The 27,235-nt window shown below is 42.6% G+C and overlaps 1 protein-coding gene across 3 annotated transcripts; it reads left to right on the forward strand.

Annotated features, from left to right (window-relative positions):
* Positions 1–1,160: 1,160 nt before the first annotated feature.
* Positions 1,161–25,230, forward strand: lactb2 (lactamase beta 2). 3 transcript variants are annotated; one of them, XM_033019331.1, is made up of 8 exons: positions 1,169–1,327; positions 6,121–6,284; positions 12,736–12,859; positions 13,031–13,209; positions 16,079–16,227; positions 18,269–18,350; positions 24,814–24,873; positions 24,972–25,230. In XM_033019331.1, exons 1-7 carry the CDS (start codon positions 1,206–1,208, stop codon positions 24,852–24,854), a joined length of 861 nt encoding a protein of 286 aa, XP_032875222.1. In that variant the 5' UTR covers positions 1,169–1,205; the 3' UTR covers positions 24,855–24,873; positions 24,972–25,230. The 3 variants fall into 3 exon arrangements, with proteins under 3 accessions (XP_032875221.1, XP_032875222.1, XP_032875223.1); XM_033019330.1 differs by having other exon boundaries at positions 1,161–1,327; positions 24,814–25,230; XM_033019332.1 differs by having other exon boundaries at positions 12,739–12,859; positions 24,814–24,973.
* The last annotated feature ends 2,005 nt before the right edge of the window (positions 25,231–27,235 follow it).

Below are 27,235 nucleotides of genomic sequence, written 5' to 3' on the forward strand. Positions count from 1 at the left end.
TGTGTTTTGCTCAAAACTCCACAGCCTGTTCACTATTTGATTAGATGTTCTCACCTATGTACATCACTCCATTAACTCCATGTGAGTTGGTAGTGGGTCAGATGGAATATCTGTGTTAGGGTGAAACGTTCCCCTTTGACCTATCAACCTCCTGCGCCTTTCCTACTTTTTAAAAATGAACCTGGTTCTATCTCTTTCACATTTTTAAGAATGGCTCTTCAGCCTGAAATACCAACTTTGTTTCTCTCTCCACAGCCGATGCCGGGCCTGCTGAGTGTTTGCAGCGTTTTCTGATTTTGTTTCAGATTTCTAGCATTTTAGAAATATTCTCATTCATACAGGTGGGTTGTGAATACAATCGAGAGGATACAGTAAGCAAGATTCCAGCATCTGAAGTTCCTTCTGCATTGCACTGTGCCAGTGTGGGCCTTGGCAGGCCTCCAGGTGTCTCCAGATGCCCGCAGACGTCTCCGGATGTCTCCAGTTGCCTCTAGATGTCACGATATCAGATGTCTCCAGATACCTCCAGATATCTCCAGACGCCTCCAGGTATCTCCAGGTGCCTCCATTTGTCTCTGGGTGTCTTGATATCTCCAGTTGCCTCTAGATATCTCGATATATTCAGATAGCTCCAGATGTCTCGATATCTCCAGATGTTTTGATCTATCCAGATACCTGCAGATGTTTCGATATATCCAGATAGCTCCAGATGTCTCGATATCTCCAGATGTTTTGATCTATCCAGATACCTGCAGATGTTTCGATATATCCAGATAGCTCCAGATGTCTCGATATCTCCAGATGTTTTGATCTATCCAGATACCTGCAGATGTTTCGATATATCCAGATAGCTCCAGGTCTCGATATCTCCAGATGTTTCGATATATCCAGATACTTGCAGATGTTTCGATATATCCAGATAGCTCCAGGTGTCTCGATATCTCCAGATGTTTTGATCTATCCAGATACCTGCAGATGTTTCGATATATCCAGATAGCTCCAGGTCTCGATATCTCCAGATGTTTCGATATATCCAGATACTTGCAGATGTTTCGATATATCCAGATAGCTCCAGGTGTCTCGATATCTCCAGATGCCGCCGCCCGTAGAGACTGAGCGGCTTCTAACGGCTCCGCTCCGCGCCGAGAGGTGTCGCTGCCGCGGGAGGAGAGAGCGCCTGCGGCCTGTGCGGCGGTGACAGGGTAATGGCGGTGGCTCTGCCGAAGGTGCAGCAGCTGTCGGCGCGGGTGGTCCGGGTACTGGGCTGCAACCCGGGCCTCATGACCCTCCAGGGGACCAACACCTACCTAGTGGGCACTGGTCCCCGGTGAGTAAAGAGTAGAGGCGTGGGAGGGTGCGAGTCTCCGGGCCGGGCCGGGCCGGCAGGGACCGTGAATCCACCAACAGCGTCTGAAGAAGGGTCTCGACCCGAAACGTCCCCCAAGTTGCCTGTCATGACATGAGTTACTCCAGCATTTTGTGTCGATCTTGAATGTAAACCAGTATTCACTGGGGTTTTTTAAGAGCGAGTTAGATCTAGCTCTTAGGGCTAAGGGAATCATGGAATGTGGGACAAAAGCAGGAACAGGGAACTGACTTTCGATGATCAGCCATGATTGTATTGAATGGTGGTTGGTGCTGGCTCAAAGAGCCGAATGGTCTACTCCTGCACCTATTTTTCTATGTTTCTATCTGCAGTTCCCTCCTACACGTTCCCTCCATTCTACATTTCTTTGTGCATCATCTACTTTGATCTGTCGTTTTCACACCTTACCCTTCCATATCTCTAGACTCCTTCTCCCCTGACTTTCAGTGTGAAGAAGGGTCCCCCATTCCTTCGCTCCAGAGATGCTGCCTGCCCCGCTGAGTTACTTCACAATTTTGTGTCCACCTTCAGTGTAAACCAGCATCTGCAGTTCATTCCTACACCGTTCCTTCCCATCCTTTCCAGATGCACCCACCCCTTTCCTCCGTTCCCAACAAGGACCCTTGTCCTCCCTTCTCGCCCACCAGCACATCCCTCCCCCTTCCTGGCGCATGTCATTAGTGAAGACCTAACTCTCGCCACAAGAAACCTGTGCTGGGTTGACTGCTCACCCACAAGTCTGGAACATTTACAGGCATTTAAACATGATTTTTTTTAAACCACAATTATATGCCTGTGTGATTTTATTTTTAAAATGTGTATTATGATTATAGAGAGGGCTCCTTCTGCCCCTGACCAGTCCAAATTGCACTCTGTATTACATACTGACATTAAAAAAGACTGCACATCTTCCATCTCACATCTTCTCTGTAATTGAAAATTAATTTATTTTCTCTATTCCAGTTGTGATATTGGGGTTCGAATATGAAATGTTAACATTCAGTTTCTGCAAATGGTGATAGACCTGCTGAATATTTCCAACATGCACTATTGACCATGCAACTCGTGACTCAACTTATGTATGATTCTCTAAATGATCTCTATACGATTGATTCTAAGGGTGTAGTCCCAATCTCCGAACCAATCTCAGTGTGGCCCTGGCATAACCAAAGATCATAGAGTGAACCATGATCTTTGGGCATAACTGCCATGCAATAATGCTGTCACGCTATATTCTGCACTATGGTATTTGTCTCGTTGTACTTCTGTAATGCCTTGATTGTACTCATGTGCAGTATGATTTGGCTGGATAGCTTGCAAAGTTTTTCATTGTATCCTGGCACACATGACAATAATAAACCATTCCCCATTGAAAGTGCACACTTTTACTTTTGATGATGCTTTCCTGCACAATATTTACCCTTTTTTACCTGCATTCCTTCTTTTCTCACTCGTCTGACTACTCCCTCTTTATTTTTTTTAATTCATTTATTAGATCGAGATATTACCTGATATTACTTCTCCATTCCTAATTATCTCTGAACTGAGGGGTCAAATATGAGAACCTTACTTCTTGATTAGTAAGGGTGTCGGATATGGGGAGAAGCAGGACAGTGGGGTTGAGAGGGAAATATAGATCAGCCGTGATTGAATGGCAGAGTAGACTTGATGGGCCAAATGGCTTAATTCTGCTCCTATAACTTATGAGCTCAACCACATTGATAAATCTGGAATCACATACAATCCAGATTGAATAAGGATGTCAAATTTATTTTCTTCTAGCATGTCAGTAAACCTGGTGAGTTTTGCAACACTCCAGCAGTTTCATGGACACTATTACTGAGAAGAACCATTTTTTAAGATTTATTTAACTTGTTGAAGTTAAATTCTCCAAGTGACATACTAAAATTCAAAGTTACTCTATCTTTTGTACCTGTGCCATCAGCTATATCTCTTGTGGGAAAATGTTTCCAAGAAAACAGAAAATGAATGTTGAAAAAATGCTGAAAAGCTGAAAGAAATCTGTGTAAGGAGAAAGTGTTAAAGTTTCAGGTCAGGGACTCCTCGTCAGAATTGGGAAAGAGAGAACCAAAGAGAAGACACAAAAGACTAGATGATGGAATCTTGAACAAAAATACAAATTGTTGGAGTAATTTGGTGGGTTAGGGCAACATAGGTGGAGGGAAATGGGCAGACAATGTTTCAGATTGGGGCCTTTCTTCAGAAGTTTGAAGGTGCAGACTCAAAATATTGTTTGTCCATTTCCCTCTGCAGTTGCAGGCTGACCTGTTGAGTTAATGATGCCCACAGCCTGTAAATGAATTAAAAGAGTTTAGATGACACCCTGACCACCCTGTTTACGATATTTTACTGAACTGGGTAGCACAGCTCAAGTTCAAACAGTCTAGAGAATAAGGCAAGATGTTTCTTTACTGAGGTTATATAAAGAGCTGAAGAGATTGCAAGCACATGCCATTTTAAGGATTTTTAGAAGGCATTTGACCAAGTCTCCATTAAAGGGAACATGAGTAGCAGTCAGACAATACCAAAGTAGGAAAAACCGAGCCAACATAGCATGCAAAAATGGCCAGTTCTTATACAAAGGGAAAGAAAGAACGAGTTATCTAAAGATGGAGAACTTCATAGAGTCCTGATGGTAACAATGGGCCCAGTTGAAAAATTAGGTGTTGCTCCTCAACCTTGCATTATGTCTCCTTGTAACCATGTAGGCCACAGACAGAAAGACTGGGAAAACGGTGAATTAAAGTGGCAGGCAACCTGATGCTCAGGGTCTTGAGTCAAACAGTTAGTTGTAGATCATCACCAATCTTTCCATTTTAAAACAAAATCCTCATATCTAAGTCTTTAACCATCTGTAAAAGAGAACATCTTCTTTGTCCCTCCATCAAATCTGTTATGATTTTACACTCTTCTATTAAATCCCAAATCTTTACTTCATGGAGAGCAATGTCGCATTCTCCATACCAATCTTGTAGCTGAACTCTCTGATCCCAAGGAATATGTACAGGAAATCTCCTGTACTGTCTAGGATATTCATACCTTACATTGGTGTTAGGGGAAGGCAATTAGACAATGCTCCATTATGCCCTGGCCAGTGTTTTATAAAGGGTCAGTAGAGTCTGCTTTTATGATCACATCTCAGTATATTTTAGGATCTCACATTCTTCTGTACTTCCTGCCACTTTCAAACATTCACACACACACACATGTACCACGTTCTCTGTGTTCATCCACTCTTTAGATGTGATGTTTAGATTATTGTTTTTTCTCATTCTTTCTGACAAAATGTACCCCTTTACAATGTATTAAATTCCACCTGCCACTCAACTGCTTCTATTTGTCAACACAGACTATTACTGTCCTCACTTTACACCATTTCCTCTATGCTGTGCACATTTTATTCTGTTTACCATTATCCACATCATTTACCTCCCCAAAAATGTCCTTCCACTAACCCCTATGAAATACAACTATCATCCCACAATGTTTTTCATGGCTCAACTTTGCCTTTCAGTCAATTGTTATCCATATTCTACAAGGACCTGCATTTTGCTAAACAGTCTTTTATGGGAACTTGGTCAAATGCCTTCTAAATATCCTTAAAAATGGCATCTGCTTGTAACCTCAGTAAAAAAAATAAAAAATCTGTGCTCATTCTTTAGACTGTATGAACTTGAGCTGTGCTACCCAGTTAAGTAAAATATCATAAACAGGGTGTCATCCAAATTCTTTTAATTCATATACAGGCTGTGAGCATAACTAACGAGACATGGCAAGGGAGAGAGAGCAGTAAACCATGGAAATAGATCCTTTGGTCCAACTCATCCATGCAGCCCGTAGTCTGAACGAGCTAGTCCCACTTGCCTGCCCCTGGTGCAACAAACATTTTTATCATTAAATATTGCCCATCCATAACTGCCCCTGAGACGATTATGGTAAATTGCCTTTTGAGTCACTGCAGCTCTTCAGATCAATTCCTCCCATTTATCTCTTCAGTATGCAGTTCTAGGATTTAGACCCATTGACGATGAGTGATTAGTGACGTGATAGTACGTAACTCGGAGGGGAATCTGCACGTGGTGGTATTCCCACAAACTTGCTGTCTTTTGATGGTGGGTGGAATGATTTTATTTTTAAATGGTGTGCTAACCATGTGGACAATGTTTGATTTCTTAACTCTGCATTTTCCATACATGGAGAGTCTTCAGTCACACTCTAGGCCATTGTCTTGTAAATGGAGGAAAAGCCTTGGTGAGTTACACACCAGCGGAAATCTAATCCTCACAACATAAAAAGGGTACCACAATGAAATTAATATTTCCATCTGACCTTCCAGGTATTATTACCTCAGGTATCAGATATTCAGGTATGACATATTGAAGTGGTCTTCCATTTAGCATGCTAATGTTTTTAATTTTAGACCTACAAAATGGTAACAAGACCTTCAGCCCACCGAGGTCAATGTTATCAAATATTCGTACCTACTTTCTACACACTAGGGAAAATTTACAGAGGCCGATTAACCTATAAATCACATGTCTGGGCTGTGGGAAGAAACCGGAGCACCCGGAGAAAACTTATGCGGTCACAACAGGGACCGTGCCCAAGATCAGGATCAAAATGGGTCTCTGGAGCTGTGAGGCAGCGGCCCTACCAGCTGTGCCACTGTACTGGTTTAAAAATTGTACCAAATCAATTTTAAAATAAATTTCCAGTTTTTACTTTTCTTGCAGACGAATCCTAATTGACACTGGAGAATCAGCGATACCTGAATACATCAGCTGTTTGAGAGAAACTTTGTTCAATATGAATACCTGTATTCAAGAAATTCTGGTGACACATTGGCATAATGATCACGTTGGAGGCATACCAGACATCTTGAAAAATGTCATTGAAGGTAAGGCTGATAATGTGAAAATTTCCTCTCACTGTAACTGATCTATAATCCATGATTATTTCTCACAAATGAATGACAGTTACTCGTATAAGAAAACAGCAGATGCTGGAAATCTGGAATAATAAAATGCTGGATCAGCCAGCGGAACAGTGGCTGTAGAAAAAGAAACAGAGTTAACGTTTCAGGGCTGAGCAAGAGACAAAATAAGTTCATTTTAAATTGGCAAGAGGAGCAAATGGATGGATAGGACAAAGGGAATACCTCTGGAAGTCAGGTGTAGATAAGCTATAGATGGTCAAACTGTTGGAGGAACAGCATGCCAGGCAGCATCTGTGGAGGGAAATGAACAGATGACATTTTGGTAGAGGGCTCCTCTTCAAGATTTGTATGAAAAGTTGTAGTTGGTGGAGATGGAAATATGGTCCAGGGAGATATAAGGGAACAATCCTTCTGGATTGCTGAAAGGAGGGGAATCTTGTTAAATATGGCAGAAATTGCAGAGGATGAGCTATATATTTTCATAACATGTTCTTGCCTCTATTTTTCCTGGACATCAATACAATACAATACAATTCAATTTATTGTCATTTGGACCCCTTGAGGTCCAAACTAAATGTCGTTTCTGCAGCCATACATTACAAAACAAAAAGACCCGAGACACAACACAGTTTACACAAACATCCATCACATCGTTGTGATGGAAGGCAAAAAAAAACTTATCTCTCCACTGCACTCTCCCCCCCGATGTCAGAGTCAGAGTCAAAGTCAAAGCCCCTGGCTGGCTGGCGATGGCGATTGTCCCGCGGCCATTAATGCCACGCCGGGTGATGCAAGGTCGCGCACCGGGTCTTGGTGTTAGCTCGCAAAGTCCCGCGGCCATTCCAAGCCGCGCGGGGCGATGGTGTAAGGCCCCACTCAGGTGCTCTTCAACCCCACAACTCGGGCGGGAGAAGTCGCCGTTCCGGAAGCCCCGAAAAGCGGTCACCCAGCAGGGACCCGCGGGCTCCCGGTGCCGCCGTCCGCCAAACCCGCAGCTGCAGCCTCCGAAACTCCGGAGGTCGGGTGGCAGCAGCGCTCCACCACAGCTCCACCCGCTCCGGACTCGGCCAGCCCCATGACGGTGAGTAGTCGGCAGCTCCGCAGCTGGAACCCCAGGTCGTTCCTGTTGGAGGCCGCTCCACGTTGCAGCCCCAACGACAACGGAGACCCGACAAAGAAAAGGTCGGGTCTCCCGTGCAGGGGAAAGATTTTAAAGTTACCCCCACACACATACCCCAACAAAAAAAATAACAAAAACTACATAAAAACGAGACAAAAAATAATAAAACACAGACGGTCTGCAGAGGCCGCTGCTGACGAGAGTCGCGCCGCCCACCAAACGCGAGGTGTTTTCCTGATCCTCGCCTTTCACCTCACCAGTCTTCATTTTCAATAGATTGTCCTTCACTGATCATCACACATCAGAGATAATCTCTTTTCCCCATCCATCACTTCCTCCATCCTTGCTGCAACTTTAACTAGCTTGTTTTCTCTCTTTCCCAGTTGGGATGAAGGGCTATTTCTCTTTCCTCTTTCTCTTTCCACAGATGTGTCCTTGCATGATGAGTATTTGCAGCATTTTCACTACAATTGAGAACTAGTTTGCTATGTGTTTTTTTTAAATAAGAATTGACATGGCATGATTTAAAAACAAGTTTGCCTAGCCCACGTGGTCATTAGCATCAAAGGTACACAAAAATGCTGGAGAAACTCAGCGGATGCAGCAGCATCTATGAAGCGAAGGAAATAGGCGACGTTTCGGGCCGAAACCCTTCTTCAGACTCATTCTGGTCATTAGCATCATTCTGAGAAGCTTACTATCACCAATCACAGCCACAGAACTCTGAACAAAAGTTGAAGCAATATTTGAATCAAAAATGACTTAAGGACCTGTCCCACTGCGAGTTTAGAAGAGTTTGCCCTAGACTCAAACTCACAGCATGGTCGACACGTGGTCCTAGGAGGTCTATGTAACTCTCTTTCATGCTCGAGAGAAGTTCCCGCATACTCGCAGCCTCAGTTTGGTCGAGGAATATTTTTTAGCATTCTGAAAATTGTCCGCGAATAAAAATTGGTCGGCATGGAAAAAACGATATTTTTTTATTCGTAGGTTTAGTCGAAGTAGGTCGTAGTAGGTCGTAGTAGGTAGTATTCGTAGGTAATTGAGGGTAGTCAAAGGCAATCGAAGGTAGTCGAAGGTAGTTGTAGATAGTGTTAGTATAGTCGAAGGTGGTCGTCTTCACTCTCCACTATTCGGTGACCAATTTTCCAGAGAGCATTGGCGAGTAAATCGTAGATAGTTGAAGCTAGTCTTCAACATAGTCGAAGGAGATTGAAGGAGGTCTTCTACATGGTCGTAGGAGGTCTACATATTCGTAGGAGGTCTCTACATAGTCGAAGGAGGTCGTAGGAGGTGTTCTACTTCTGCGATACAACAAGACCATGACACTCTCATTGACTCTCCTAAACTCTTCTAAACTCTCAAATTAGGTCCCCGCAGTGGGACAGGCCCTTGAGATGCCAAGTAATTTGTGGATGCATACCAAAATTGCTGGTGTAAAATTAATGTGGGTGGTTTTATAGCTGAGTCTCACGTTGCGAGTTGACACAAGAGGTAACCCGAGTTAAAATTAGTGGTAATAACGTACGATTAACGTACGGAACTCGTGGACGCAACTTAGAGACTCTTGGCGCTAACGGCAGGTACTCGTGTAACTTGTTGACTCTTTCAAAAAATCAAACATGTTTGAAATTTTCCACGAGTCAATTTTACTCTTGTGGTTAAGAATTGAAACATTTTAACTCTTAATAACGTAGTGGTCCGTGCGTTTACCTTAGTGCATCGTGAGTCTACCGTGGGAACTCTTTAACCCAGCGGGCAGGCAGCAGCAGATTGTGGCTCCCTTCAGTTTCCCAGCGACAATCACCTGCCATAACGCGAGAGAGATCATGCACTGTTGTAGGTCTCGTTTGCACGTCGGTGTTTCTGTCTTTCTCCACTCATTGTTGGCCCTATCTGTCACCACCCCCACCTACACCCCTCTGCTTCCCGGCCATGTGTGTGACCCCTTCCCTCCCCTCTCCAGCTCCCCGCCCATTGCACTGGCGCGGGGGCTTTGCACTGTCTTCACGTAGGCAATGCCAACAGGTCCGTGCCAGTCGCCCCGGGGAAGTCGCTCCCATCAGTTTCCCAGGGGGTCGTGACGGGACTTGAGTTGGGAAGGAAAGGTGGTGGTGGCGGGGGGGGGGGGGGGGGGGGGGGGGGGGTTAGGTGAGCAGGAGAGTGGGGTTGTTTGCAGTTGCAAAGGGAGGGGGCAAGGGCGGTACAGTTCCCAGTCTCAGCTCCTGTCCAGGGGGGTGGCCGGAGACGTCAGGACCAACGGGACACCGACCCCCAGGCCCGCTCCCCGTAGGGGCAGAAGCTGATGGTGTCCAAGGTACGTCTTGTTCTTGGGGTGGCGGATGAGGGGGCACAGCTCGGGCTGTGGGCGAACTGCCACTTGTCGCCGTAGCGGCCCATCGGGGAGCGGATTCCTCTGGAGTTGGAACGGGGCTGGGCTGGAGTTGCTGTTGGCTGTGGGTCTCTGGGTTCTCCGTGCTTGCAGTGGGCCTGGGGGTCAGTGTCCCGTTGGTCCTGACGTCTCCGGCCACCCCCCTGGACAGGAGCTGAGACTGGGAACTGTACCCCCCCCCCCCCCTTTCCCTCCCAACTCCAGTCCCGTCCCGACCCCGTGGGAAACTGAAGGGAGCGACTGCCCCGGGGCGACTGGCACTGACCTGCTGGCATCGTCGACGTGAAGTCAGTGCAAAGCCCCCGCGCCGGTGCAATAGGCGGGGAGCTGGAGAGGGGAGGGAAGGGGTCACACACATGGCCGGGAAGCAGAGGGGTGTAGGTGGTGGTGATAAATAGGGCCAACAATGAGTGGAGAAAGACAGAAACACCGACGCGCAAAGGAGACCTACAACAGTGCATGATCTCTCTCGCGTTATGGCAGGTGATTGTCGCCTGCCCGCTGTTTCTGACGCTAAAGCCTTGGGATCGTTGCCCTTCGTGTTGGCGTGGAGGGGGAGGGGAGTATTGTGCTGTTTGATCGCCCCCTGCTATTCCAGGGGCAGGGAGACACAGCGGCTTTTGAGACTGGTGGGCAATCACTTCCAAAGTGGCTGCCCACACAGTCAGTACACCTCTACTACACTTGTCTCCCGCACTAAGATCATCCCGCAGAGAATGATCCCAGCCTAACCCAAGAGCCATGTCACCCCAGACAGATTAATGACGCCCCCCCCCCCCCCCCAACCTCTCTCCACCTCAACTCACGCCTGGGCACCAAAGCAGCTCAGGAGGCGAACCCTGAGCTCCGTCTCACAACAATCTGATGTGCACATCCGTCCACATTCATAGATTTAATCTCCCGTCTCCCCGCAGTGTGTAGACATGGCAGTAAATTCAATTAAAACATACCAAACCTGTGTGTTTCAAACAAATCATAAGTATAACTGCTCTGGCACTGGATGGTGCGCATTTTCCCTTTGTAGGTCACATCAATAGATGCGGCCGCGCTGAATTCTATCTTTAAAACAAAGCCACAGGATGGAGAGGTCTTCTTTAACACTGTTACTTATTAAAACATAGCACTGTTGCTTATTAAAACAAACCTTCAATCAGGATTGGCTCAAGAGTAACTGGGGAGACGAACTTGGAACATCGCAGAAATTACAAGTAAACGGCAAACTTGTCATACCCGTGGGAACTCGGTTAAACTCTTGATCATACACTTGTAATCTCGTACACAACCACGAGTCTTTCACTCGGGGTACCTCTTGTGTCAACTCGCAACGTGAGACTCAGCTTTAAAACTGAGATTTATGGTAGTTTCGTTATGCAGCTTCATAAAAGAATATTAAATACTTCATCAAGAGGAATTTATGTATCATTTTATTATTCAAAATCCAGTCATCTTTTAAGGAAAGGTAGACACAAAATGCTGGAGTAACTCAGCACGACAGGCAGCATCCCTGTCATACCCAAGTGAAATATGAGGTGATGTTCCTCCAATTTGTGCTGGACCTCACTCTGAATGGAGGAGGCCCAGAACAGAAAGCTCAGATTGGGAATGGGTGGGGGAGTTGAAGTGCTGGGCCACCGGGAGATCAAGTAAGTTAAGATGGACTGAGCGGAGGTGTTCAGCAAAATGATCGCCGAGCCTACGCATGGTCTCGCCGATGTAGAGAAGTTGACACCTGGAACAGCAGATACAGTAGATGAGGTTGCAGGAGGTGCAAGTGAACCTCTGCCTCATCTGGAAAGGGGGACGGTAAAGGGACAGGTGTTCGATCTCCTGCGGTTGAAGGGGAATGTTTTAAGGGATTGGATATAGCTATATGGATTGTGAGGGGTTCCAATATAAAATAAGAGGCATATCTTTGATAGATAGAACTAATTTTCACCCTGCAATGAAATATTCAGTGAGGTATTTTCTGTATAATATGAAGAATGTATAATGAAGGAAACAACTTTCAGAACTCTAATGTGTCTAAATTATGTATTCTCCCTCAAAGTATCTAATATTAAGTGTAATTTTCAATAGCAAAGCTCTAGAATGTACTATGTGTAATGGCAGCGATCAAAAACTTAAGATCATTTAAAAAATTGATCAGAAAGTTGATTTTGAAGTCAGAGTTTGGTGCATTGGTTCAAATCAAATTTAATTAAATAAACAATCTAGTTTTACTGGTGTTTCAGCAATGACTTAGTTGGTAGCATTTCCCCCTTTTAATTTAGATGTTTCTACTCTGCAAATCAAAGCATGAAAGTGATAATACAGATTTTTGCCAGTTAATCCCTAATACTTTTAAATCTCAATCACATTTATACTGGACCCCAGTCTTGCTTTATCTGGCTTTGAATCAGTTGCCACACATATTTCGCTCCTCTATCCCCTTCTGCTCCATCCAATTTCATTGCGCTCTTATGGTCCGCTTTCCCCTTTGGTATATTGTCCATTTATTTGGCTAATAACTTTTGGTGAAGCCTTAGGATGTTTTTGACATTAAGAAGATTGCATATGTGCAGCTCATGCAAAAGTATGCAGAGACTAAATGGTTAATTAAATAATCAGCCCCTAAGTATATTTATGTATTTAATAATAGGATTGGAATTTATGAATCAAAATTAAAATGAATTTTAAAAAATTAATTGACTAGTCAACGTTGTTTGTATAAGTGCAGAATTTTATCTTTGAATTTAAAGATAAAATGCTGCTTTAATCTAAAAAGGTCAGCACTCGGTTGTCTTATATCTAAAAACATATTTGTTGAAGTATACATTTATTGTATTTTTGAATTTGTAAAGTTTATATTATCAACTAGATCTGCAATATGTTGTTATGTCAATAAATTAAATATCTATTAGATGATATTCAGATTAGCAAACTTCCATGCACACCACCTCAAAAAGAAAAGATTGGAAATGGTGAAAGGCAGTACACCTATCTAAAGGATGGAGATGTGTTGAAGTCTGAGGGAGCCACACTGAGGTAATCTTGAAAAAATGTTACCTTTTAATGAAGTTCTTGATTTTTATATGTATAAACATTTTCATTTTAGATTAGATATTAATTCTGATTCAATTATTTGTAATTATTAGCAGAATATAGTCTGTATTAGGTTTATCAAGGTGTGAATAACAAAAATATTTTTGCTATCAGAGTTATTTACACACCAGGACATACCAGTGATCATATGGCATTATTACTTCAAGAGGAAAATGCTATATTTTCTGGAGACTGTATTCTGGGCGTTGGAACAGCAGTGTTTGAGGACTTGTATGATTATATGGTTTCTTTGGAAAAGCTGCTAGCTATTAATGCTGACATAATATATCCAGGTAAGTAGATTGTTCTCCATTGCTGAATTATACATTATTGTGTTATAATGCCAAGAAAGTAAACACATATATCATTGGGAAACAAGATGATCACTGTAAACTTGCTAAACTGAAAGGTACAAATAAACCTGGTGGATCAATAGACAATAGGTGCAGGAGCCAGCAATGTGATCATCCCAAATCAGTACCCCGTTCCTGCCTTCTCCCCATATCCCCTGACTCCGCTACTTTTAAAAGCCCTCTCTAGCTCTCTCTTGAAAGCATCCAGAAAACCTGCCTCCACCGCCCTCTGAAGCAGAGAATTCACCACTCTCTGTGAGAAAAAGTGTTTCCTCGTCTCCGTTCTAAATGGCTTACTCCTTATTCTTAAACTGTGGCCCCTGGTTCTGGACTCCACAAACATCGGGAACATGTTTCCTGCCTCTAGCGTGTCCAAACCCTTAACATTCTTATATGTTTCAATAAGAATCCCTCTCATCCTTCTAAAGTCCAGAGTGTACAAGCCCAGCTGCTCCATTCTCTCAGCATATGACAGTCCTGCCATCCCGGGAATTAACCTACGCTGCATTAACCTAAGTAAACCTACTCGGCACTCCCTCAATAGCAAGAATGACCTTCCTTAAATTAGGGGACCAAAACTGCACACAATACCCCAGGTGTGGTCTCACAAGGGCTCTGTACAACTGCAGAACGACCTCTTTGCTCCTATATTCGATTCCTCTTGTTATAAAGGCCAACATGCCATTCGCTTTCTTCACTGCCTGCTGTACCTGCATGCTTACTTTCATAGACTGATGTACAAGGACTCCCAGATCCCGTTGTACTTCCCCTTTTCCCAACTTGACGCCATTTAGCGATCAACCTGGTTTGGTACTGAAAACAAGCACATGGTCAATTAAAATTGTTTATCCAGGTTTGCAGAATGGCCTTGAATTGTGATGAATGAAAAATTAAACTAGGATTGCAGTTCCTGATTTATATTCAGTAAGATGCGCTTGATAATGTATTTGTCCAATAGAGATGGTGTGGACTATTTGTGTAGTATTTTCATGTTTTTATAGCCGGCAAAAGCTTGTATTCTAGCCATCTGGGTCACGATACCTCAAAGAATGTTACGATTCAACCAACCATCTAAATAAATCCAAGCAATAGCTAGATGTTCTACCATGTTCTAGCTCGAAGGGCCGAATGGCCTCCTCCTGCACCTATTTTCTATGTTTCTATGTTTCATTACTTGCACACAGGTTAAACTCTGATGTGAAAATTAATGGAGTGTAATGAAAACTGATAGATTTTAAGGGACAGCATAATAGTTTGCAGAATTTTTAATTGACACTGGTGAATCCGATGTATCTAAATACATCAGGTGTTTAAAGGAAACTGTTCAAAATGAATGCCAGTATTCAAACATTTCGGATGACGTATTAATCACATGTTTATTGTTGAAAACTAATGTAAATTCATTAAATACAGAATCTTCAGTTAAATCTGTTGAGAAGGATATCACGATAAAGGGTAATAATAATGATTAGTGACTTAATCTATTGTTTATTCTTTACTATTCAGTTTTCTGTTATTTTCCTTCACATCCTGGTATATTGGATAGGTGGAAATACCTGGTATGCAGCACACTAGTATATGGTTGAGAGAGAAATGCCCTGGGACTCCACACCAAATTGACAGAGATGATGTCTCTGAATCATATCTCAAAAATTGAAGGAATTCCCACTGCCAAAGATCCATATTGCACATTCATGGAAGGAAGTAGTGCACAGAATGTAATCTGGGTGAGAGCATGAATGGAAAGGTTGACACAGGGGGGACAGATAGCGAGGTCTCATTGGGAAGAGGGAGTTTACTTGTAATTCCTGTTTCATTGATCTGCAGTTCTAATAACTGCTGAATTCATATACTTTCAAAGTATGGTTATTCATTTCATTAGAGATGAGTTTTCTGATATCTGGCATTGTTTGCTTTTTAGTATATTGCACTTATTTAGACGCGCATTTCAGGGAGTCTTTTTAACAGTAGTTTCCACTGGGAAGATTATAGTGGGGGGAAATTTCATATAATGGGATATTTGTCGCCACTGAGTGCTGTTCTTGTCATATGTATATTTCTGTAGGTTTTTGAATGCATTTGAAGTCCTTAAACAAAACCAATTCCATATCCCAAATGTTATATATATATATACACTAGACCAGTGGGACCCGATGGGTCCCGTCCCCTCAACGTGCGGTTGCGGGGGCGGCCTGCAGCGTCAAACACACACTAACCACCCCTCACACAAAAGGGGGGGAGGGGAGGGGAAGTGGGGGGAGAGGGTGGTAATGGGGGGAGGAGGGGGGTGAAGGGAGGGGGAAGGAGGGGAGAGGGGGAGGTAGAGGGGGCAGAGGGGGGGAGAGGGGGAAGGCGGGAGAGAGGGGTGAGGGGGGAGATAGGAGTGGGAAGGGTGGAGGATAATTTTAGTGTCTCATGCTGTTTAGATTTTTTTGTGGTTGCTTCATTTGTAGTTTGTCTTGTACGTGTTTTTGGCTCCTAAGGGGGGCCCGCTTAGGTTTCGAAGGGTGGTGGATGGGAGGCGAGCGGGCTGCGGGGCCCACATCGAGCGGGCGGCAGAGACTCGAGGGAGGCCGCGGGCGAGCGCGATCTTTGTACAATTGCTTCTAATAAAAATAATATTAAAAAATAAATAAATAAAAAAAAGAATTTGAAGAAATAACTCAAGAAATAATGAATCAATTTTCAGATGAGGCGATTTTCGAGATCACAAGGTAAATCTCTACCGGAACATGTGTCCTTTGTTTCCCGAACGAACAATTGCAATATTGCTTTCTTGATTTTTCATGCTCTACATTTTGTATTTCAGGTCATGGTCCAGTTGTGCAAAATGCTTCTGATAAAATTAGAGAATACATATCTCACAGAAATATGAGGGAACAGCAGATTTTAAAGGTGTTTCAGGAGCATAGTGAAATGTATTTCACCCCAATAGAACTTGTTAAAACTATTTATAAGGTAATCTTTAATTTTATGTTCATGCTGATAATGGGACTGAGTTCTTCATCGTAACACAATGAAAGATTTTGAATTGTGAGATTTAAAAACTTGCATATGGACTATCTATTTTATTCTTCTATTTGAGAACTAGATAAATGACATCTGCATTATGGAAATATACTGGGTATTATCTTAGTTGTCTAATACCATAAAAAATAAACAATCTTTTTGTATTTTTGAATGTATCGTACTACCTTCAGTATTTTGATTTCACAAGCACCAACTGCCTTCTGGTTCATGGTTGAAGTGGCTATTATGTACACATAGACTGTGGTGGTAATTATCAACATTCATTGAGGCAGTTTTGCTACTTTGTACCTCATGTCCAGAAATGGAGGATGTGATGGATGAACAGGTAGACAGACTCTGGGAACCATTGATAATGCTAACCAAACCCAACTGATCAGAGATTTGCAGCCCGACACATTTGGTTGTGAAAGCTGGCTGACTAGTCAAAGTCAAGACAAATTTATTCGTCGCATACACCAACTAAGGTACAGTGAAATTAATTTGCCATGCAATGATACAGTTGAAAAAAAGAACACACAATACACAATAGAATTTAACATAAACATCCACCACAGCATTTTTCACTGTGGTGGAAGGCAACAAATTTCAGTCAGTCCTCCTCCTTTGTTCATCAGTGGTCGGGGCCATAAACCCTCCGTAGTCGCCGCTACGGACGGCCGGATGTACACGGTCTCTCGTCGGGATGATCGAAACTCCGACGTTGGGACAGTCGAACACACTCCGCGGCTTGGAGTGCCCGAATCGGCCACTTTCTTACCGGAGACCACGGCATCAGGATGTTATAGGCCGGCGGTCGGAGCTCTTCTCCGGCGATCACCGGCAAGGGATCCCAGACTCCGGATTGTAAGTCCACGCCACGCCCACGGCTAGAAGCTCCGGTGACCACAGCCCCATGATGCCAAAGTCACCAGGCCAGCGATCGGAGCACTCCTTTCTGGCGACTCTCGGAAACGTCCCCGCTGCTGAAGCTCTGGGCCCGACTCCGAGAAATGCCGCTCCAATCCAAGCTATTAGGCCGCGAGAGGGGAGGCGGAGAAGCGACATGGAAAAAGTCGCCTCTCCGTCGCGGAATTGACTGAGAAACGGTTTCTCCCTCTTCTCCCCCACCACCCCCCACATAAGACATACCAAGAGACACTAAAACAAACATTTGGACATAGTAAAAAAACAAAAAAATTCAAAGTAACGAACATGCTGCTGGCAGGGCAGCCGACTCGAAGTGCCCCAAACCGACCTGCTTCCTCTTCCCATTTCCCTCTTCCATAACAGAAGCTGCTATCCAAACATGTGTAGGAAAGAACTGCATATGCTGGTTTAAATTAAAGGTAGACACAAAATGCTGGAGTAACTCTGCGGGAGAGTCTGAAGAAGGGTCTCGACCCGAACCGTCACCCATTCCTTCTCTCCAGAGATGCTGCCTGATCCGCTGAGTTACTCCAGCATTTTTTGTCTACCTGGTTTCCAAACAAATGTATTCACTCCAAGCCAACGTGATATCAAGAAATGGCTGAGATCACTGAATAGTGCAAAGTTTAAGAGACCTAACATTGCAGGTTTAATACTGAAGACCTCCAGAAAGATCTGGCCTCTTGCCCAGCTATTCCAATATATTTATAGCTTTGGCATCTATCTGATTGTTCAAAATTGCCCTGGTATGTCCAGTTTATAAAAAGCAGGACAAATCCAATCCGGCTTATTAATGGGCCAATGTCGCTTCTCAATCTCCGGAAAAGATCATCAACACTGCTGTAAAACAACACGTACTCATCAATAATCTGCTTCAACTGCCCATTTTGGGTTTTACCAGTACCACTGAGTAGCATGCTTCATTAGAACTACGGTCAATAATGCTAGCTCCTGGACATTTCTATTATGTTCCGCATAAGCATCATGTTTGTTTTTTTATTTTTACTTTAGAAAATGTCTATTCTTCCAACAATGTATAAGGTATGGTTTGCTTTATCAACAGGATACCCCTCTTCACTTTCATCAAGCAGCTGAAGGTAATCTTAAACACCACCTGAAAAAGCTGATGAAGGAAGGAAAACTGAGTGAGTATCCTCTGCAATGAAGATGAAAAATGTTGGTACTTTCACTTTAGTTCCCCAGGTGCATGGCAACACATTTATGTTACAGTCTTGGAGCATGGCCTGCCAAATGAAATGACAGTTATGCCATCCATAAGAAAGAGTTTGTTGAATGCTGAGCATGAGGCCAAGTCTGTGTAAATGCTGATGGGTTCCACAAGGTGACAGATCACGAGATCTTCATTGCTACTCGCATCCCATTAAAATATCTAGAGGGGATCAAGTAACAGGTAGGCACAAAAAGTATAGATCACAGAAAAATAATCATGCCATATATATTTGCATCAATATTTAGAAACATCGAAATGTAGAAGTAGGCCATTGGGCCCCAGAGAGTTGTGAATTTGTGGAATTCTCTGCCGCAGAAGGCAGTAGAGGCCATTTCACTGGATGAATTTAAAAGAGAGTTAAATAGAGCTCTTGGGACCAGCGGAATCAAGGGGTATGGGTAGAAGGCAGGCATGGGTTACTGATTACGGATGATCAGCCATGATCATAATGAATGGCGGTGCTGGCTCGAAGGGCCAAATGGCCTCCTCCTGCACTTATTTTCTATGTTTCTATGAGTCAGCACCGCCATTCAATATGATCATGGCTGAACATCCAAAATCAGTACCCCGTTCCTGCTTTTTCCCCTTGATTCCGTTAGCCCTAAGAGCTAAATCTAACTCTCTTGAAAACGCTAATCCTAACTCTCTCTTGAAAATGCTAAATCTAACTCTCTTGAAAACTTGAAATTTAAAAAAAGCTTTGCCAAGGATCAATGAATGGGAGATGTGAATTATCCTACATGGAAGATGCTGGAGGTATCGATAGTTCTAATGAGAACTGGGCCATTGCAATGCATGGATGGGGTAATAAAAGGATAGTTTATTGTACTAGATAGAAACAAATATCTCTTGCAGTAAGACACGAGTTATCCTGCTGCTACTTTTCGGATTAAGTAGGCTAACCTGCTGATGAAAGGCTTTATCATTAGATTCTCAACACTGAGAGTTTTTATTTTGCTCAGCGGATTAGCAGTCAACATTGTCTCAGAGACATTAAATAAATTATAAAGCTGAACAACTGCAATTAAACATCTCAAACATAGCTTCAACATTCAACTTCTGTGCTCTAGACTTAAAATAGTTGATTTTTTTTGTCATCTTCCTCTTGTACAGGAGTTGTAACCCTTTAGGAAATGTAATTTATACACTGCGCTTATTTTTTTTGTACAGAGTAAATATTGTATTGAATTAGCAAAAGGAGTTTTTCAGTCACAAATTAGTTTGAGAAAGGGTAAAGTGATGTATATTTTAGCTATAAAACTATTGTCAGTTTGGTTTTAGGAAAGATAAGATAGCACAGACACTCCCTGACTAACGCAATAGGCAACTTATGTAAACTCGCACTTCCATAAACAATTCTGTACTCTGACCCGAGTGCAATCAGTTTATGTTTGCAGTTTATGTTTCCAAGCTGCTTCTTAAACTAAACTAAACTAAAAGAACGCTTGTCTGATATGCAAATGTCTCACAGTGTGCTCTGGGGCAGATTACTGAGTCAACCATCACTGTGGGACAGACTGCACATGGTCCGTCAACTGAAAGAAGACAGATACAAGATAGAGATACACCTGCAAATCTTGGTTTTGTTCCCATTCTGCGTCCGCTGTCGACTGAAAGTTACAAAGTCCAAAGAACAAAAACCGACAGTACTTAAAACTCAAATGTTTTTCCAAACTCTTCTTCATCCTTCCACCACTTACGAAACACGACTTGGAATTTCGCCCCAAGTGGGACCCGCTGGAAAACTAAAAACGAAACCAGTGAGGAACAAGTTCAGCAGCCCTGTTATTCCACTGCCGTCCGCCAGAGGGCACACTGGCTCTGCGGTCCATCCCCTCTGAATCCGGTTAACTTCAATCATGTGCAGCTCACCTTGTGACTGGCCAGTGTGAGGATTCATCCTCTCACCGTGTGACTGACCGAGTGTCAGGATCCATCCACACACCGTGTAACTGGCCAGTGTCAGCATCCATTAACTCACCGTGTGACTGTTCAAATGTAAGGATACATCTATTCACCACGAATCTTCGAACAAATGACTGGGATTTATCCATTCACGGTAGGATGGCAACATCACTGGATGGAACGGGAATTACGTAGACCAATAAATATTCGAGCATCTTGGACAATACAGCTCACCCCCTCCTTGACACACTGGTCAGCCTGAGGAGCACCTTCAGCAACAGACTGATTCCACCAAGATGCAGCACAGAACGCCCAGGAGATTCTTTTTCCCTGTGGCTATCAAACGGTACAACTCCTCCCCCTTCTGTCATGTAGGAACAGTCAACATGGATTTGTGCCTGGAAGGTCATGTTTGACTAATCTTCTTGAATTTTATGAAGAGGTTACTAGGGAAATTGATGAGGGTAAATGGGTGGATGTTGTCTATATGGACTTCAGTAAGGCCTTTGACAAGGTTCCACATGGAAGGTTGTTTAAGAAGGTTCAATTGTTGGGTATTAATAGTGGAGTAGCAAGATCGATTCAACAGTGGCTGAATGGGAGATACCAGAGAGTAATGGTGGATAACTGTTTGTCAGGTTTGAGGCCGGTGACTAGTGGGGTGCCTCAGGGACCTGTGTTGGGTGCAATGTTGTTTATCATATACACCAATGATCTGGATGATGGTGTGGTAAATTGGATTAGTAAGTATGCAGATGATACTAAGATAGGTGGTGTTGTGGATAATGAAGTAGATTTTCAAAGTCTACAGAGAGATTTAGGCCATTTGGAAGTGGGCTGAAAGATGGCAGATGGAGTTTAATGCTGAATAGTGTGAGGTGCTACATCTTGGCAGGACAAATCAAAATAGGACGTACATGGTAAATGGTAGCGAATTGAGGAATGCAGTTGAACAGAGGGATCTAGGAATAACTGCATAGTTCCCTGAAGGTGGAATCTCATGTAGATAGGGTGGTAAAGAAAGCTTTTGGTGTGCAGGCCTTTATAAATCAGAGCATTGAGTATAGAAGTTGGGATGTAATGTTAAAATTGTACACGCATTGGTGAGGCCAATTCTGGAGTATGGTGTACAATTTTGGTCGCCAAATTATAGGAAAGATGTCAACAAAATAGAGAGAGTACAGAGGAGGTTTACTAGAATGTTACCAGGGTTTCAGCACCTAAGTTACAGAGAAAGGTTGAACAAGTTAGGTATTTATCCTTTGGAGCGCAGAAGGTTAAGGGGGGACTTGATAGAGGTCTTTAAAATTATGAGAGGGATAGACAGAGTTGACGTGGATAAGTTTTTTCCATTGAGAGTAGGGAAGATTCAAACAAGAGGACATGATTTGAGAATTAAGGAACAAAAGTTTAGGGGTAACATGAGGGGGAACTTCTTTACTCAGAGAGTGGTAGCTGTGTGGAATGAGCTTCCAGTGGAAGTGGTGGAGGCAGGTTCAATTTTATCATTTAAAAATAAATTGGATAGGTATATGGACGGGAAAGGAATGGAGGTCTAAGTGCAGGTAGATGGGACTAGGTGAGAGTAAGTGTTCGGCACGGACTAGAAGGGCCGAGATGGCCTGTTTCCGTGCTGTAATTGTTATATGGTTATATGTGGTATACTGACACACCTTCCCGCCCCTCTTCCCCAATCTTTGCACATCCCCAATCCTCGTCACTTTCACTTCATGTATCTTGTTGTGTTTTATGTCTGTTGGCAGACCAATTTCCATCCGAGGCTAAATAAAGTTCTATCCTATCATATCGAGATTTATTCAATAAATCCAATTATTTTGGCAAACCATCAGGTAAGTAAAGGGAACGGTTCTAACATGTAAAATCTGACTTGCGTAAGAGATCACGGATCATAACACTTACGTAGAGTGTCTGTATTTGTAAAAACAAGAGTGATCATGACACAATTGGATTCAATATGGAAGTAAGAGAAAGAGTAAATAAAGGTGACACCTGCATTATGGCAGTTTGGCTAATGGAGATCAACCCTCATGGAATTCACATATCACTCCTAAAAATTGGGATACAGAATAACATTTACGTGATGTTTATGAACCCAATGTTTTTTTACTCATTTTTTAATGTACGCGCAACTGACACAGCTACAGAAATTTGCAAGGGAGACCATTTTCTAGAATAGCCAATCAGCTATAAATTAAAAATTGGGGTATAGATAAAAAAACTTCAATGCTATGAAAGGAAATAAGCGCACGTAAATTAGAAAAATCAGCGAAAGGCATTGGGTAAGAGTTGGGATACATTTAATTGTATAATTGAAGCACAAACTAGGATCATTTCCACAATAAATTAAGGAAGAGCTTTATTAAATTGAGTACCATGAATGATGAGATAAATTAAGATTAGATTTTTCTTATAACAAGCTAAAATTAATGCAAATGAAGGTCAAGGGAGTGTTGAAAATTTGACAGGAAAGCGAAAGAGTAGATACACAACACATTTGAGTCTATGTTATTGGAATTCATGGGGATATAAACATAACGATAACGGGTGAAATTTAAGTGACCTGGATAATAGAATGGGAACAGTGGTAAAACAAGTTTGCCTTCTATCCCCCTTACTGTTTATTGTCTGAATCGACTATGTCATGCGGAAGACAATGAATAAACCTGACTGAAATACCGTGGAGAACAGGAAGACGCCTCACAGACCTAGATTTTGCCGATGACATTGCACTACTGGCAGAGTCGAGACACACCCTTCAAGAGATAACAACTGCTCTGGAGGAGAATGCATCAAAGGTTGGATTAAAGATCAGATGCCAGTAGACTAAGACCATGCAGACTGGAGTCCAGCAGCCAATAGGCCAACTGATAATCAATGGGGAACCTGTGAAAAACGCCACAAGATTTACCTATCTTGGCAGCATGTTCACAGTAGATGGAGATGTAGAGGTCGACATCAACTCCCGAATTGGTAAAGCTGCATCAGTCTTTAGAAGAATGCAGCCAATATGGTCTAGTGGCGGGATATCCAAGATGCTAAAAGTCAAGCTCTTCCAGTCCGTAGTCCTACCTATAGCCCTCTATGCCAGTGAGACATGGAAAATCAATGTGAAGATGAAAAAGAAATTGGATGCATTCCAACAACGCTGCTTGAGGAAGATCCTGAAGACTAGATACAGAGACTACATCACAAATGAGGAGATCTACCGGGAAACTGCAACAAAGCCTCTCAGCCAGGACATAGAGGTACGCAGGATGAAATTTGCAGGACGTGTACTCAGAATGTCACCAGAATGTACACCTAAGATAGCAATCTGACGGAAGAAGGAAAAGAGGCCGACCAAAACTCACATGGAGGCGAACATTCCAGAAGGATTTGGAAGCCCAGGACGCTAACATATCGATGGTGGAAGACGTTGCACATAACCGAACAGAAAGGCGAAAGCTTGCTGCCCAATGCACTCAACAGTGCGGGAGGAACTAAGTCTAAGTAATGTAGACAATGCACATAGTTGCATCTATTCTTTTTCTAAAAACTATTTTTCCATGAGTTTCCACCCAAAACCATTTGAATAGGATTATGGTGGTGGCACACTTGTTTGCTTGCCAAGGTAACTCAAAATCCTGGATTAACAATCTAGAGATTTGAGTTGAAATACCATTATAAAATTTGTAGAATTTCAATCAGTTAATTATCTGGAAATTAAAAGAAAACAAACGGCATGAATAATGTCGATACAGGAGCAGTAAGATATGCTATAATGGAAGTATGCAAAAGCAGATACACCAAGACCAACATTCTGTCAACGTAGCTAAATATGCTCTTTGTCCAATCCCACCAGTCATAAACAGACCAAAATACGACTTAATTATTCCCCTGAGAAATAGAACTACATGTGCAAGTAAATGTTTGTCTTTCTAGTAACAGTTAATTTGCCTTAAAATTAAGGCAAACAATCCCATGCTAGTGCCCGTTGGCTTACAGTAATTATTAGATGTTCCTAAGAACACCTATCATGAATAATGAGCCCTCTGTGCTTCTCCAGGACATTCGTGGATGATCAGCCATGATCACAGTGAATGGCGGTGCTGGCTCAAAGGGCCGAATGGCTTACTCCTGCACCTATTGTCTATTGTCGTGCCATTTCTTATTTTTCTAGTGAAAAAAACTTTCAACAGCAGAGGTTAGTCTACTTAACCAGACGAGCGGCAGCAGGATAACATGTCTTAACGCAAGAGATATTTGTTCCAATCTAGTGTAATAAACTCTCCCTTGATTATCATAACGTGTTACATGGTAGCCTGAGTGCAATTGTAAGGAAATGATTGAGGAAAGCAATCTTTTGTACATTATTGAATCACTGACTGTAATTTTGCACTTTTTAATATCAATCCAGTATTTTTTGTATTTTAAGTTACATTGATCAAAATTCCTGTTATTTTGTCTTTCAGGCCACGATAATGCTACTCGGAAATGGAAAAGCAACTTGTAATGAATGTCCATCTTTTTAATAGACAATAGGTGCAAAATTAGGCCATTCGGGCCTTCGAGCCAGCACCGCCATTCAATGTGATCATGGCTGATCATCCCCAATCAGTACCCCAATCATATGGACAATATGGAGCCCTCTTTTTTTTTTTTAAATGCTTTAAAAAAAAGATTTGGTTTTTGAAGCACAGGTTTGGTATCAAAAATCTGAAAATATGTCATAAAGTATACAGAAGGATATCCAAAGGGAGTCTTCTGATCATCTCCGATAACTCTGATTGTTCACTTGGAGAAAATGTGTGAACTGTTTGCATTACTACTTCAAAATTTCAGTAGAACCTCATCAGCAAAACACCGTGGGAAATTATATCCAGCCAACTATCTAATGAAATTCTTCTTCTTATCGAGTCCACACACAAGATTAGAAGTTGTTCAGCCAGAGCTGAACACACTTCTCGGCATCTGCACAATGGTGTCTGTCTTGTGCTTCTTGTGCGTGGTGGTGGAAAGATTGGTTGAAACAGGGCCGCGACGTGAACGCTCTTTCCTTGGCCCCATCTAATGAAATGAAATTATAATTCTGGTAATGCCTTGCTTGTGTTGTATTCTGTTAAATCACTGATCTAAACCACTTTACAAGGGATTACTGATTGAGCATTGTCTTACAGTTAAGGTTTTATCTATAATATATCAAATATTCAAACTGTTGATGTCACAATAAATCTATCTATAATATAAAATCTGCTGTTGAATTCTACTTCAAATTGTTATAGTAGGTAATTAAACAAGAGTGACTTGCTGAAAATTGAAAGTCAAAAAACACAATTATTTTTTAAACCAACAAGTGAATTGAATGTAATGTTGAAAATAATACTATTATTGACTTGTTCTAGGTATATAAGAATTGTATATTATTATTGTATTGTGCATTATATGTACTGGATATTTTAAAAATAAAGGAGTCCAGCGTGGGTTCACAAGGTTAATTCCCGGGATGGCGGGACTGTCATATGCTGAGAGAATGGAGCGGCTGGGCTTGTATACTCTGGAATTTAGAAGGATGAGAGGATATTGTATTGAAACATATAAGATTATTAAGGGTATGTACACGCTAGAGGCAGGAAACATGTTCCCGATGTTGGGGAGTCCAGAACCAGGGGCCACAGTTTAAGAATAAGGGGTAAGCCGTTTAGAACGGATATGAGGAAACACTTTTTCACACAGAGAGTTGTGAGCCTGTGAAATTCTCTGCCTCAGAGGGCGGTGGAGGCCAGTTCACTGGAAACTTTCAAGAGAGAGCTAGATAGACCCACATTCTGTACAGACACACATTCCCAAGGCCAGGATACCACTACAAATTAAGTGTGACAGGCCAACAAAATCAGAAATAAAGGCTGCAATCAAGCAACAAAACTGGCAAGGCTGCTGGCCCTGACAATATTCCACCTGAAGCCATGAAAGTAGATATAGACTCTGGCTTTTTTGGGAGAATTTGGGAAGAGGAAAAGACACCCACAGAATGGGCAGGGGGATACATCGTGAAACTGCCATAAAAAGGTGACTTTATTAAGGGTTTGTACACGCTAGAGGCAGGAATCATGTTCCTGGTGTTGGGGAAGTCCAGAACCAGGGGCCACAGTTAAAGAATAAGGGGTAGGTCATTTAGAATGGAGATGAGAGAGTTTTCACCCAGAGAGTTATGAATCTGGAATTCACTGCCTCAGAAGGCAGTGGAGGCCAATTCTTTGGATGCTTTCAAGAGAGAGTTGGAAAAAGCTCTTAAAGATAGTGGAGTCAGGGGATATGGTGAGAAGGCAGGAACGGGGTGCTGAATGTGGATGATCAGCCATGATCACAGTAAATGGTGGTGCAGGCTCAAAGGGCCGAATGGCCTACTCCGACACCTATTGTCTATTGATTTGGCAATTGAAAAACTTCCTTTTACAAGCCACTCCTGGAGGTAACAAAGGCACACATGTTAAATATAAATACTGGAGGTGATTTATGGTTGACAAAACTTACCAGGAGATGGCTAAAGATAGAAGAATCACTACAAATATGTGGTGTACTGAAAATCCATACAAGATACCATATTCATTTTACAGCTTTCTCAGGGCTGGATTTAGATGAAGAGAGGCCCTAAGCTGTTCTACTTGCGAGGCCCCTCCAAATCCCCCACCCCCACGATTAGAGGAAGATGGTCCACCAGATTGACACCGATTTGCAGCCGAGCGTGGCCAATGAGATAAGGGGCTGGAAAGCTGAGCTTTTTATTTATTTATTTATTGCCAGTGCTAGTGTCGAGTTATTGGCTTAAAACACTATTATTCTGAAATGGAGGGCAAAGAAAATTACTGAAGGGTTGTTCAGAGACTACAGTGCATT

Source organism: Amblyraja radiata, chromosome 4 (genome assembly GCF_010909765.2).
Source record: "Amblyraja radiata isolate CabotCenter1 chromosome 4, sAmbRad1.1.pri, whole genome shotgun sequence".
NCBI classification, from domain to species: Eukaryota; Metazoa; Chordata; class Chondrichthyes; order Rajiformes; family Rajidae; genus Amblyraja; species Amblyraja radiata.